General features: G+C 44.4%; 1 protein-coding gene across 2 annotated transcripts in view; it reads right to left on the bottom strand.

Annotated features, from left to right (window-relative positions):
- The window catches only part of tmeff1b (transmembrane protein with EGF-like and two follistatin-like domains 1b), a 96,800-nt gene extending 90,642 nt beyond the window's left edge, over positions 1–6,158 (bottom strand). For both annotated transcript variants that reach the window (XM_012856168.3, XM_036131334.1), the window contains exon 1: positions 5,595–6,158. In XM_012856168.3, coding sequence (XP_012711622.1) covers positions 5,595–5,757 — 163 coding nt within the window. In that variant the 5' untranslated portion in view covers positions 5,758–6,158. The remainder of the gene's footprint in view (positions 1–5,594) is intronic.
- Between the last annotated feature and the right edge of the window lie 7,392 nt (positions 6,159–13,550).

Here is a 13,550-nt window from a genome sequence, read left to right as displayed (position 1 = left end):
AAAGTAAACAAAACCTTTTAGAGAACAGGTTTGTAAATCGCAAACTAATCACCACCCCAACTTATCTAAGCGCATGAGTCAATTAACACAATAAAAACAAAGATCCATAACTTATGACATGTAAAATTTAACTTGATTTTCAAAAAATCATGCATTATTATTGTTGTTTTTGTTAGATGGTATAAAATATTCCTTCAGGCGGATATGTTGAATAGGTTGGACGATGCATTGCAAATGTATTGTTGCTGCACTATCAGTGTTCACATTTTGCACAGACCATCTAGAGTGCAATGCCTGTTATCTAATTGTTGAAGCGCTATGCATCCAGGCTAGCTAGCTACACGTCTAATACCGTTCATGATATTTGTTGTTTAATGCAGCGGTTTGAGAAGATAGAGAGGTGTTAAAGTCTAGAAGAAACTGCAGCCATGTTGTGTCACTGCCAAACCATCAGAAGTTAGACACATAGGACTTAAAAAAATATCTCAAATTGAGATGGAAATGATCATTGGTTGTTTTTTTCAATAGTTTGTAACCTTTTAAATTGTAGCCTTGTTGTTATTATGACATCACAGATATTATTGCATGTTTTTCTAATCCCGTGCAGCCCTCAAGCTGAAAGACACTTTGACCCTGGTTTTCCTTTCAGATGATTTGTTTAGAGCAGAAGGACACCTGAGGCGTTTCTCTAACTAGACTATGGCTGCTATGCTGCAGGCAGTGTGATTAGCAAACCAAGGCCCAGGTTGGAGAGGAAGAGCAGAAGGAAAACAGGACAAAGCAAACAACGGTAAAATAAAGAATCAATCATTTCAGTTCAAATACACACAGGAATTACATTGAAACGACTCGTTTTGGACAATGAAAAAGGACAGAAGAGCACCAGGATGCCATGAAAACAGGTCAAATGTTGAATAGCTGGTATGCAACTAAATTGTAACCATCTAAAAAGGAGCTGGTGTTATTATTCTGTTCTCCTCAGGGGCAGCTGGTGATATTTCCTTTTGTTTTGGGTGGGAAGGTACTAGAGGTCAGAGATTACAACACAACCATAAACTCTACTCAAGAAATAAATACCTCTATGGTCACTTGCCTGGTCGATTCAGGTCTAAATTCCTTTATCTGTTTGTTCCTCCAGCAAAAGTCTTGTGAAGTTATGATTTTGTGAAGAAATGACAGAATGTTCTTTTCCTGCACCGTTCTCTCCCGTCTCATTGATGTTGCTATCTGGCTTTTCCGTTTGCATCGTGTGTTTGAGCGACACCTGCGATGTGTGCCTAAGCTGCTAGTCATGTGACAGATATCCTGAACTCATCTGATTGGATAAAAAATGACTCAAAAAGTACTGATTGGCTACCGGGGAAGGGAGAGCTGCGTCGTGAGCTGCACCCTTTAGGTAACCAATCAGAGACCAGCATGAAGTCACACGGTCAGTCAAAAGTTTCTGAACATAAATACGGACTCATTTGGTCATCTGCAAAAAAAAAGACCTCAAATAGACCCAAAACAAAATAGGAATCCTGAAAAATCAAAAAATAATTTTGTGAGAGAACAGATGCAATATTACTCTTTTTTTCATGACTTACATTTACTTTGTCCTTAGTATATTCCTGATATTTTGATAGGGGCAGCGACCTGGCATTCCCTTTTAAAAAGCTGGTTTTGTGTCACATAACAAAAATAAAACATGTTGGAAAACAACGAGAATCCAAACTGTCTGACGTCGTATTGCTGCTGCACCTTCTGCAAGAAGCAGCCGCCAGTTTGACCCTGAAGTGTTGAGTGAAGCCAGAAAGCTTTGGGATCATAAGAGGCAAGGCGTGAGACCACAAACAAAATGACATCACCAGTAAATATGCTGCTGAATTCTGGTGTTTAGTCAAAAAGGTGAAATACATTCAGAGAAGTCAATAATGGATGAAGAGGCTGGCCCAAATGGTATCCTGCCCCCCTGATATGTGATTACCCCTAAAATTCAGTCACAGGTAACCTGCAGCTATAAAATAGATTTAAAACTATTGGCCCTCTGATGCGTTGACAGCTTGTGAAGAAAAGCAACAAAGAAAATGTGATTTTAAGTAAGAACTTGGTATTTATAAGTAATCATAAAGTGTTATAATACTTGTGAAATGTTTCTGTCTACCGCAGCAGCTGTGGAGAGATGAGGTGTACCACAGGGAAGACTCCCTGAGTCTCTGTTTTTCAGTCACTGGGTTCATCTAAACCAGCCGTTTACCCTGATGGGTATTACATTCTATGCAGATGACACACGGGTGGACATGTCAGTAAAACACAGATTCCTGCAGGCTGTCTAATCCCACAGATTGTCTGTTCAGCTTTACATACCATCAGCCACAATTTCCGTCAAGTTAAGTCGAGTCCCCACAACTTTGACCCAAGTATGCTGCCACAACTATCTAACCTTTCCATTGGAACACAGTTAAGAAATAAACACTCTCATGTGTGATGAAGATTCTCTGCCTCACCAACATCCAAACAGAGTGTTGAGAGGGTCTTTTATGAAACTGCTGAAGTCTTACAATAGGATTTCATAAATAATCTGGTCAAGCACATTCGTTCATATTAAAATAAAAGCCATGATCTGACTTCAGAAAGCAGCTGCACACTGTGACGACTGCATTGCTAGTTGCTCAGCTGTCAGCTGGAGTTTTCTCTGGATGGTTCATAGTCCAGTTCAGACTCATTACTGGGACCTCACAGAAACAGAATATCTTTAATAGCCCCATTTGGCTGATGAAATCACCCCAATTAAACCGGTTTCTGGCTTCAAAACCCAACCTACAGTTTTCCGTTTGGTAAAACCTCGACTGAGCTCATGAGCTTCGTGAAAACCCGATGTAACTTTGTAAAGAACGCCTGAAAACTGCGGACACCTGAAAGCCAAACTCAGTTCAGCCGCTGGTGTCAGAAACAAAACTATCCTCCTCTTCCTGCAGCCATGTTGACAGTCCAGCCACCGCTCCAGTGATGATTAGTAGTCTGCGGTAAATGTTGATGTTTCTCCGAGGCTGAGTTTTCCCTGCAGACCAACGAACACAGCAGCCGGCTGCTTCCACCCAAGTGCCAAAAGCCATTTTGTTCTGTTCTCCTGCCACGGCGAACGCCTTCTTCGCTGCATTTCTGCAGACAAACAAGACTTATGAAGCTGTGCGCTCACTTATTATCCTGCATCAACTCAGTGCAGCACAGTCGCTGCCATGCATGGAGGCAGCCGGGGGGGGTGAAAGAGAGAGCTGCTGCTAAAAACGAAGCCGTTTGGTTTCTTGGATGACCCGGAACGTTTTTGTTTGCAGTCCTGATAGGAAAGCCCTCCATTTACCAGAGCAAACAGTCTATTTCAGTCCATTTCAGCTTTCTTATATAAACACGACAGAGGTGAGTTTCCTCGACAGAGCAGTGACTGCCAACACTCATTTACACGATACTTTAAATATTTATTAAAACAGGAACGAGGGGATAACAGTGAGATGAGTTTATGAATTTTATATCGGGATGCAGCAGAATGTGATTAACCTCCTCAGACTGATTTACATCGAGTTTAACTGGCAGAAACCATTAAAGCTAAAGTCGGATGGGTTTTTTTTTTTTATGCGCAGTCGGTGAGCTCACAATGAGCGTTTCATAAAATCACATCTTAAAAACAAAATGGGAAAAACTATTTTTAGAATTATTCACAGACCCAGTGAGTTGAAGCGATTTAAAACATTTAACTGCAGACCTTTTACCGTACTTCCAGCTTCAGAGGTTGATCTTACAGTTCTTACTGATGTACATCTCACATTTTAAGCACAAATCAGTGAATAAACAAGAAATAAAACTTTCCTCTTATTTTCAGAATCAGTCTTGTTTCTCCTTTGCAGTTAATTAAAGGCTGCAACCTTTATGTGTAGAAAACTAAGTGACGATGCACGCAGGCTTCATGTCAGTGTCTGACTGTGGGACCTGAGGTTGCTTCATGCGTTACGCATCAAAGTTTCCTCTCTGTGCATCTGGGAAAACTTCTAACTACAAGAACAGTCCTGTGTGGAAACATGGCGGACACGAGCAAGCGCTCTTTCTGGACAGAAGTTTATAGATATAGAAAATTTTATGAGTCGACCCAAAACGATCACCGTGATCAACAAATCGTTAACAATCGCCATCACTCTCAGAAGAAGGCAAGAGGATTAAATGTTGAAAGCAACCGTTTTGTACTTGTACGCGTAGTACGCCTGGTGCAGGAGCGCAACGCTGCCCTCTAGAGTCCAGGAGAATAGCGCTACTTCGGAGGAAGAGCCTCACGGAGCATAAATGCTGCAGACGTTGTGTCGGCATTTCCTCTTTCAGAGCAAATCTGCTCTGACGCTGCAAGGCAACCAGACCCACCATGATGTGTTTCACAGCATTCATATGAGAGGAGTCAGTATTTCAATATAAGTGTGAACTCAGGGTACGTTTTTTGAACATTTATTTGGTAATTTTCTGCTTCAAATTTAGGAAAAAACTTTTTAAATCGCTGGGAGAAAGTCCAAGTTTGAAGGTTCAGAGGACTTAAAGATTTATAGTCTTTTTTTTTTAAATGTCACCTTTTCCACATTTCTGCTCACAACATATTAGAGGTGAAGTGTGTATTAGACGTGTGCCGAGTATGTAAATAAAACAATATGGTTTAGGTTGGGAAAACGGAGGCTGGAACAGGATTAGTACAACTTATCAAAGTATTTCCCTGCCTCCTCCAGTTCTAAACACAAAACATGGACCTGAACCTGTGAACGCATGAAAGGCTAAACCATGAAAACACACCAAGACGAGGCCAGCGGCAGTCAGAAAACACCTGGACGGTTTTCTGTGAACGCCGTTTGCTGAGCTGACCTCTGAGCAGTCCTTATTTTCACCGCTTTGGTCCAGAATAACCAGGCGGCACAGTCAGGTTCTGCTTCCCTGCCTGTTGACGAGCTTCACTGAGCGTCTTTGTTAACTGTTGCCTCTGTCAGCTCATCAGTGGGAATATCTGGACCTGTCAGGTCTGCAGAAAGCATCTCCAGCTGCCTGCAGTTCGCTCCTTTGTCTGCGTGTCGTTCAGTCAGAGCAACCAGATTCATCCTTCATGGATCTCCACGAGGCCGAAGCCCTAATGAAACATTTCCATTACGGAGAGCAGAGCCTGATTTGGTTTAAAGGCTTTAACCTAATAAAAAAAGGTCTTAATGATGAAGAACTGCACTCTGATCTCTTTAAGCACTTGATCCCCGCAGAGACACCGGAGGGGATCAGGAGACCATGCGGAGCCTCGGCTGGACAGGCGTGAGCTGCAGAGGCATGAAAACTTCATGGTGAGGGCTGCCATGGTTTAGACCGGGGTGCAGGTGGAGCTGGTGGAGCTGGTGGAGCCCAAACAGGCCAACAGGGGCAGGAAGGCATGCCCTGTTTGCCCCTGACACCCACAGCTCTGCAGACCCAGCCCTGATGTGCAGCTAAAAGTGAGACCAGAGGACCCAGGAGTCCTCCTGCCCATCATGCTGCTTCCTGCTGCAGCATCTCCTGCCTCAGCACCGCGCACAGACTCACTTCACCACAGGACGCAGCTGCCTTACCTGAGCACTCCTTGCCTTTGCCTTTGCACTCCCCGCTCTGTGGCTGGTAGGACGCCCCAGCCTCCGGCAGGCGCAGCAGCAGGGCCAGCAGGTAGGCGGACACCAGGCACAGGACAGCCCCGCCCGGGCGCCGGCGGCACCTCCCAGGGCCCGTCAGCATCATGGAGACCACCCGAACCCCGCAGTCGCTTCGGTTCGGGGACGCGTTCGACGTAATTCCGGGACAAACGCAGGAAACAGCGCGGTGGGTCCCGCAGAGGAAGAGCGCCAGACGCAGGAGAGCGGAGAGCCAGCGGGGCGCCGCTCGGGTCTGAGGTGGTGAGACTCCTGCAGGATTCCGCGCTCAGGAAGCCTGAGGGGCGGTCCGGCTGGTCCAGGATGGAGGCAGCGGCTGCAGCATCCTCCCTATCCGTCCCTCCTCCGCTCAAAACTCCGCGTCTTCTACGGCAGCTCTGCCGGCAGCGCGCTGATGTCACACTAAACCCTCCGAGTCCCGAAAAGCACCGGGGCGCTCCGGCTGCGCGTCCACCGCGCGGCAAGAGGCGGCGAGGAAGAGAGGCGGCGCGCGGAGCGAAGCGGCAGCTGCAACCACAACAAAGAGATCCGGACTGAAGAGGAGAAGGAGGAGGAGGAGGAAGAGGGGAGGACAGTCTGGTCACGTGAGAGGATGCAACACTCCCCTACACCTCCACGCCTCTCCGCGCACACGCACGGGCGCGCACCAACAAACTGCAGCAACGCGGCTGAAGGAGGCGCGCAGGAGGCGCGCAGGAGAAACATGCTGCAGGTTCCAGCCTGGTTCATGGCGCATGTAGACAGGTTTGAACCAAACTGCCCTGGAGCAACACCAGCAGCTGGGAAGATAACGCACCATCTGATCAGAACCACCATGTCTAATCACAACATATTCCACCTTTATTCAGCAGTTTTTCATTTCTTACTCAGAAGTTTTAGACAAAGCTACCAGGCAGCGATGTTCTGGCTAGATCAGCACTAAATACTCACGTCTGCGCTGCTAATTAAAACAATAACCGCCTTAAATATCAGCATCTAATGAATTACGCGACACATTCACACCACTGTCGGTTTATGAAATATCATTTTGTAATTTATTTATGTGTGGGTTTGAATTTGACGCATTTTGAAATTAAACTTGAGTCAACCACAACTAAAGAAACTTGGTGAAGGTAATGTTTTTAATTTTCTCTAATTTCTTCAAAAAAAAAAATGCAAAAATGACTGAATATCGATTATAGTGTAGTTGATTACACTATAATCGATTTATATTAAATATAGAGTAATCAATATTAATTGATTACTCTATATTTATTATAAATTGATTTTAGAGTAATTTTCCGGTCAGATCAGGACTTTCTATTTTAGTATTTTCACTTTTAAAGGACATCTAGTGGCTAAAGTTGGAAATCACACAGCAATAAAATAATGCATAATGCCTTCATGCATCTCTGGATAAAACCAAGAAGAAGCTGTGGATCTTCCTCTGGTCAGGAGGAACCGGTCTACAGACCTTCCAGTGAGATCTGGACCTGCAGGGCCACTTCCAGCCGTTTCCACCAGGAAAAAGGCAGGACCAGTGATCCAGACACTGAATGAAACCAAAGCTGTTCTGGTTCCTAATTCCAGTTTCTCACTGAATCTGTTGGTGAAAATCTACAGAGAAACATTAAAAACAACATAAGATGGAGGCGGTTTAGTGCTTCTGATCCATACAGCCCAACATCCCTCCTCTGTGGCGCCTTTGCTGGGATTTAGATGTTGGATTTATGTTTTTCAGGAAATAAGATAGTTTGACATTTCAATTTCTGTGTTTGCTTTTTGATGTTTTTGTATGTTTTTTCCATTTTGAGTCACTTTTGGTGACTAAGGAAGCATTAAATCCACAGAACCAGCGTCATTTCTCAATGTCAAACATTGTTCTGTAGGAACCAGAACTTTTTACCAGCAGCCAAGAGATGTAGAACAAAAGAAACATTTTAAAGAAGGATGCCAGCCGGATCTGTTTTGTTTAGCAGCAACATGGAAAGGAAAATGATGCAGGAGAAGAAAATCTCTGTGGATGATTGTTGAATTCCCACCTCACTCTTCATAAATGTCACTGGGTCCATCTGCTCTGCCTCCATAATTACGCCTTCAGTCCGGCATTCATCCTGTGAAATGTCTGTTTCTCTCTGACTTTGTCTCCGTGCCGTCGATGCCGCTCCGTCTGCACAAACAGAGCCCAACACGACTCATTAAACCCTCCGTGTTGACTGGATTAATATTTACACAGATCCATTCTGGACGCCGCTGGCGCTCCTCCAACACGGACCAGCAGACTCATTTTGGCTGGCTGCCTCCCATCCAGCGGCTGCTGGTGTGCCGGCTGCCCGTCCCTGGCAGCAGGCTGCAGGCAGCACAAGTGTCGGTCCTCTGTTGTGCTGTTGGACACGGCTGGTTCCACGTCAGCAGCTTTTACTGTTCTCCTGGGCCCCATCACCGCCTGCCAGACGGCAGAGTGAAGGCATCCCGTCCTAAATCACCCCAGACCTCTGCCAACAGCTTCCAGGTTGGGGTTAAAGAGCTTGAAGAAGGTGGGCAGAGGTGGAGCGGAGCAGAGATAAGGAAGAATGATGATTCGCTGCAGGTCCGCCTGACAGCAGGCAGCAGAAGAGCAGTTTCTATAAAGGGTCTGCAGGCTGTGTGTCTGCAGCTCTTCCTCTCAGCCTCCAGCTGGTCAATGGTGATGGAGGCCCATCCCGGCCCGGCTGTCCTGGAGGGAAACCAAACTGGACTCATTTGGGCTGAAATGTGCTTTAGGGCCACCACTCCACCCTGGGAGGGAGCCGGTGTAGGAAAGAGAAAGATGAGTTCAGGGGTACAGCTGTACATTTAGACTATTTGATCACTATTGCTCCATGTTTTCTAATAAAAATGTCCTCTGCATCCAACACGTCCCTCAGGGAGCAGCGGACTGACGCTGCAAGGCGCCTGGGCAGCATTCAGCAGCCAAGAGTCTTCCTCAGAGATCCAGACTGGCAGTCAGTGGGATTTGAACCGAGGACCTTCCCAGAACGCACCTTGCTGTAAGGACTAGTCCGCCACTCCCTGTATGCTGATAAAACAGGCTTAAAATGAACGGTTTACTTTAGTGGGACTGTTGTGGTATGACTGGAATGACTTGAATGGTACCAGATTATTGGTCTGAATCCTGATCAGATTATTTAATCTGTAATCTGCAACGGAGCCTTAAAATCTGAGGATTTCAGCTCAGCTCTAAAACCGTGGATCACAACAAACGTCACGTCTCGGTAACTGAAGCAAACTGGTCAGGTTCATTTATAATAACATAGAATCAGTTTTTGGTCAAATTCAGCCCAATTTATTTAAGTTCGTTACAGTCGAGCGATGCAGAGGATGCAGGTCCAACTGCAAACAGTCCAGTTTGACCCACATTATATCAAAGTAAAAACATTTTTTAAACATGTCCTTAAGAATTGTTGCCTTAATGTCAAAGAGAGTCCAACAGATTTTACTTTCACCAGTGGAGCATTACTGCTTTCCTCCAAAGTGCTCCACTTCATTTATATATGCAACAAGCTTTGTTACATTTTATTTTTGGATTATTTCAAGTCCAATGGACACAGAAACAGAAAGATTAAAGAGAAACAAGGGAAGAGAGAAAGGTGAGAGAAAACGTTAAAAGGTAGAAAAGGTGACAGAAATAGAGCAGAGGAAAGAGAGAGAAGGAGAAAACATCCTGGGAGTCTGCTCCTACATCTGCAGAAAGAGATACAGAAAAAATAGCAAAACCAGACAAACAAAAGGTACAAAAAAACAACGCCTTCATAACGTCTCAATCAGTCATTACAATTAGGAGCATTTAGTGGAGACCTGAGATGTTCCAGGAGAAGGGGCAGCCCAAACCCAACCTGACAAAGAAACAAGTTCACTGTCACAATCACACGTTCCCACCCTAACGCCCACACAAGCAGACCCATAACCACTCAGTCTAATAAAACACCAGAACAGCCGTCCACCGCTACCAGCTGGGGCTGGACCCAAAACACAAAGAAGACATGATCCAGGAGTACCTGCTGTGGGAAATGTATCAAAGAAACACAGCTAACACAGCAGCACTGAGCAAGGAGTACTTTCTATGATAGCTTAGAGAGATTGCTGCAAAGGACGTCCAGCTTGTTAGGGTCCAGCATCCTTCCTGGTTCTTCTCTCAGTTCTTTGGGCTTTCCTGTTCTGAGTTCTGGACCATCCAGCCGGTGGCGTCAGTCGTTCATTGAGCCGAACCAAAGGTTGCTGGTTCTAGAGCTTGTCAAGGTAGATGTTCTAGAGCCTTCAGCACCGTCTGGGTGCATAGAGTCCTCTGGTGAGCGTGTGAACAGGCGGAACCACACAAAAAGACATTAAATCAGACTAAAACTGTTCTACTCTAAATCATCCAGCATTACAAAAAATATTTCTATTTGCTCAAAGTCAGCATAAGAGATTTATTCTCTTTAAATTGACGAGTTTATATCCACTTAGATTTCTACTGCTTTAAAAGTTGATGCTGGCTTAGCTGCACAGCTACGGCAGCCATAACCTGCTGCTTCTATCAGAGACACCGCGGCACAAAAAAGAGAGAAATCAGCCGAGATATCAGAGAGAGAACCAGGCACCTCCACACGTCTGCTTAGACCTTAGGAATCCAGCTACCTGAGGGTTAAATTAGGGTTAAATTAAATGTCAGCATAAAACCACACGGGAAAATCCAGCCAGTTAGTCTTTGGAGTTTTGTCTGATGGAAGTAAAATGAATTATTTCTTTGATCGTAACGGTAACATTTAGAGGGAAAAGGGAGAAGCTGGAGGAGTGAACTCCGTCCCTAATGATGTACGGAGGAGGCGGCATCATGCTGTGGGAGTATTTAACAGACGAAGGGACTGGTGCACCTCCAAAAACATGGCTCATCATCAGGAATTAATATAATCTGGAAATACAGAAGCCACGTCGCAAAACATCAACCAAATTGTTAAAGCTTAAAGAGAAATCGGTCTTTCAAAATGACGACCACCAAATTACAGCTGATATGTCAGGATAACAGGATAACTATTGTGTGCAGAAAACTTACTCAAACTACGGAAATGGACGTCAAATTCTGAATTTAAAGAAAGTCCTGAAAATATATAACTTTATACATTATGCAAGTAGAAGGTTTTTGTAATTTTAAACGATGTAAAACAGGAAGTGTTTACTGTGATTTAATGTCAGAAAGTGAGCAGAGAAACAGTTGTGAGTGTCTTTTTTTTTTAAATCAGTAGATTTAAATATCTGGTTTCAACTGTACACGTTGGTTCAAGTTGGACATTTCATTAGATTACAGCCTTCACACATGGCCGGATGTCTCTAAAGCCACACAGAAACACAACAATAATGTTTTTTTAATGCAGATTATTGGAATGAAACCATCCTGGAAGCTAGCGGCTGACATAAGCTTCCTCCAGAGAGTCCAGGCCTCTGAACCATAGGATCCGTCCCAGAGGAGGTCACCCTTCCACATCCTCTGGGGAGGCAAGGAGACCCTGAGGAGGACCCTGGTCTTTATGGAGGGCTCTGGATGTCCCTCCTGGGATGGGAACACTTGGATGAGCTGGGGGTCAGATGTCTCCTGGACCCGGTCAGATGTGCTGGATGGATGCAAACTAGCAGCCTTAGCAACATAAAAAACATCTGTGATGATAACCAAGACCTGCTCACGTACCTCTGTACTCTGCCTTTACCTCTAGTCCTCACTGCTGACATCATGATGAATAATTTGCAGCTCGTTAGCTAATGCAGAGTCAGAAGTAGGTCGCTCCTTAGACCGCCGGCTCCATGCTGGGCAGAAATCGTCTCCTGCTGATCCCAGTGCAGCTCTGACTCCTCCGTTTATTAACTTATTCACAGCCGAACACGTAAAAGAAGAGTTTTACGTCTTCACTAACCATTCTTCACTGTTCTAAAGACGCAGTCTGCAGCTATTTGGCTGGAAGATTTGGTTCTTGGAAGACTTGCTGCACATTATAGACGACGTGCTTCTAAAAAAAAACATATTTATAAGAAGCTGTTGAAGGAATCTGTGAGAACATCATCCTGTGATCTGTGCTGCTGGTGCCTTTCTCCAGCTGCCTTACCTTGATTATTTATTTACAATAAAAAATGTTTGTTCCAAAAGCACAAACTAAGATATTTAACTGGGAAAAAGTGTGTTAAAAATGTTGCAAAGTTGACTGAACTCCCCTAAAACTATGCTGGCTGTGATTTATCCATTTTCGTTCTTTTAGGACAGAAAATCCAATCATTCAAGGATTTTGGAGGCTTTTCAGTGAGGAAACTGAAACTGGACCCCTTAAAGACCCTTGATTTTAGGAAGGGAGGTGGGTCGTTCTTTAAATACCTGGTGCTTCTTCCCAAATATAAAAAAAGGCAATGAAATGCTTTTCATTTAAGAACAATAGAGCTTCAATGCCAACAAGATTCCTATAGTTTGTTTTTAAATTCAGTTATTTAGAACAGTGGCCCTCAAACTGGGGTTCCTGGATCTCCGGTGGTCCATGAACCACGGGTTGGGGGTCCGTGAACTACATGTTGTTGGATGGGTTGAGCTGAGTAACACAATTTACAAATATTTAACTCTGTCCACTTCATTGAGCTGAAATTTCAGCTGAAATTAAGAAGTATGACAACAGTTACACCCAGAATGAGAATCTAATCTCCACCAAACCTCTAATATTAGGTGTATTTATATATATTTTTAAAAACATCCAAAACTCCTAAAGTATTTAACAGAACAAAAGGCTGTTTAAAAATATTATCAGCATGAGGAATCTAAAAGGGTCCTTGGAAACATTTTACCGCGGCTAAGGCGTCCCTGACCACGAGAAGTTTGAGCTCCGCTGATTTAGAGGATAGAAACTGGAGGTGCAGCTGATTCTTAATCTGATAATCCTTTGTTTCCTCAAATCTGTAACAGGACTCGTTAACTGTTAATATAGTTTAGTGAAGCTTTCAGCTCACAGCTAGACTGAAGCATTTCATCTGTGATCTGCTGCTGTCAGGCAGCCGGAGGGAAACTCTGGTCAGGATGTTCAGTGGACCTGTCTGGGTTTGTCAGAGGATGTTTCTGACCTGGAAAGCAGAAACGCAGCAATCCTCTGACAGAAGGATTCACAACCAGAACCTCTCTGTCAGCTTCTTCCCCCAGAAACTTCTGACTAATTTCTCCTGAAGCTTCAGCAGCTTTTCTTCATCTGTTTAGGCTTTAGACGGTCAGATTATTCCTCCGCCATATGCCGGCCTTCATGCAACAAGCCCACCACCCAGCAGCCAGCGCCGACCCGCTGGGTCCGCTGATTATTTCAGAGAGCCGATGATAAACGCTGGTCCGTTTGGTACCAGAGAGGAAAACAGAAAACTACAGACTTTCACCCATCTCTGAATTTTATTCTATTTAATTTTTTTTCTTTTCAAGTAATGCTGAATAATTCCTTTAATAATTATGTGCAAATATCCCTTATTTCACCTTTCAACTCATAAAATGAGAAAAACCTCAGACTCTGCAGCTGAAGCTCAGAGGAGAAGCACAAATCAGACTGATGAAGGTGAGATCTGTCTTTTTATTCATCGTTTTACTGAAGAATTAAGCTTCTGGTGACAAAGCAGGTCTGAAACCTGAAGAAAGGAAAGACGAACCACTGCATTTACTCCTGGACTACAAGGGTTGCTGGTTCAAAGCTCCTGGAACACAGACCGCTCCTTTTCCTCCTCAGTGCAGCAGCACACCGTCCCTAAGAGACGAACCCAGAGCTGAAGTTACTCTCAGTGGGACGATAGAGGGAAATATTTATTTATGTGGAAGCGGAGAGAATGGAGTTCACACAGTCCTCTGGAGCAAACACACAACAAAAAGCTTTTTTTGGAAAG

The sequence above is a fragment of the Fundulus heteroclitus genome, unplaced genomic scaffold, assembly GCF_011125445.2.
Source record: "Fundulus heteroclitus isolate FHET01 unplaced genomic scaffold, MU-UCD_Fhet_4.1 scaffold_42, whole genome shotgun sequence".
Taxonomy (NCBI): Eukaryota; Metazoa; Chordata; class Actinopteri; order Cyprinodontiformes; family Fundulidae; genus Fundulus; species Fundulus heteroclitus.
The sequence above is the reverse complement of the archived record's forward strand: the minus strand, read 5'-3'. Positions and strand labels throughout refer to the sequence as shown.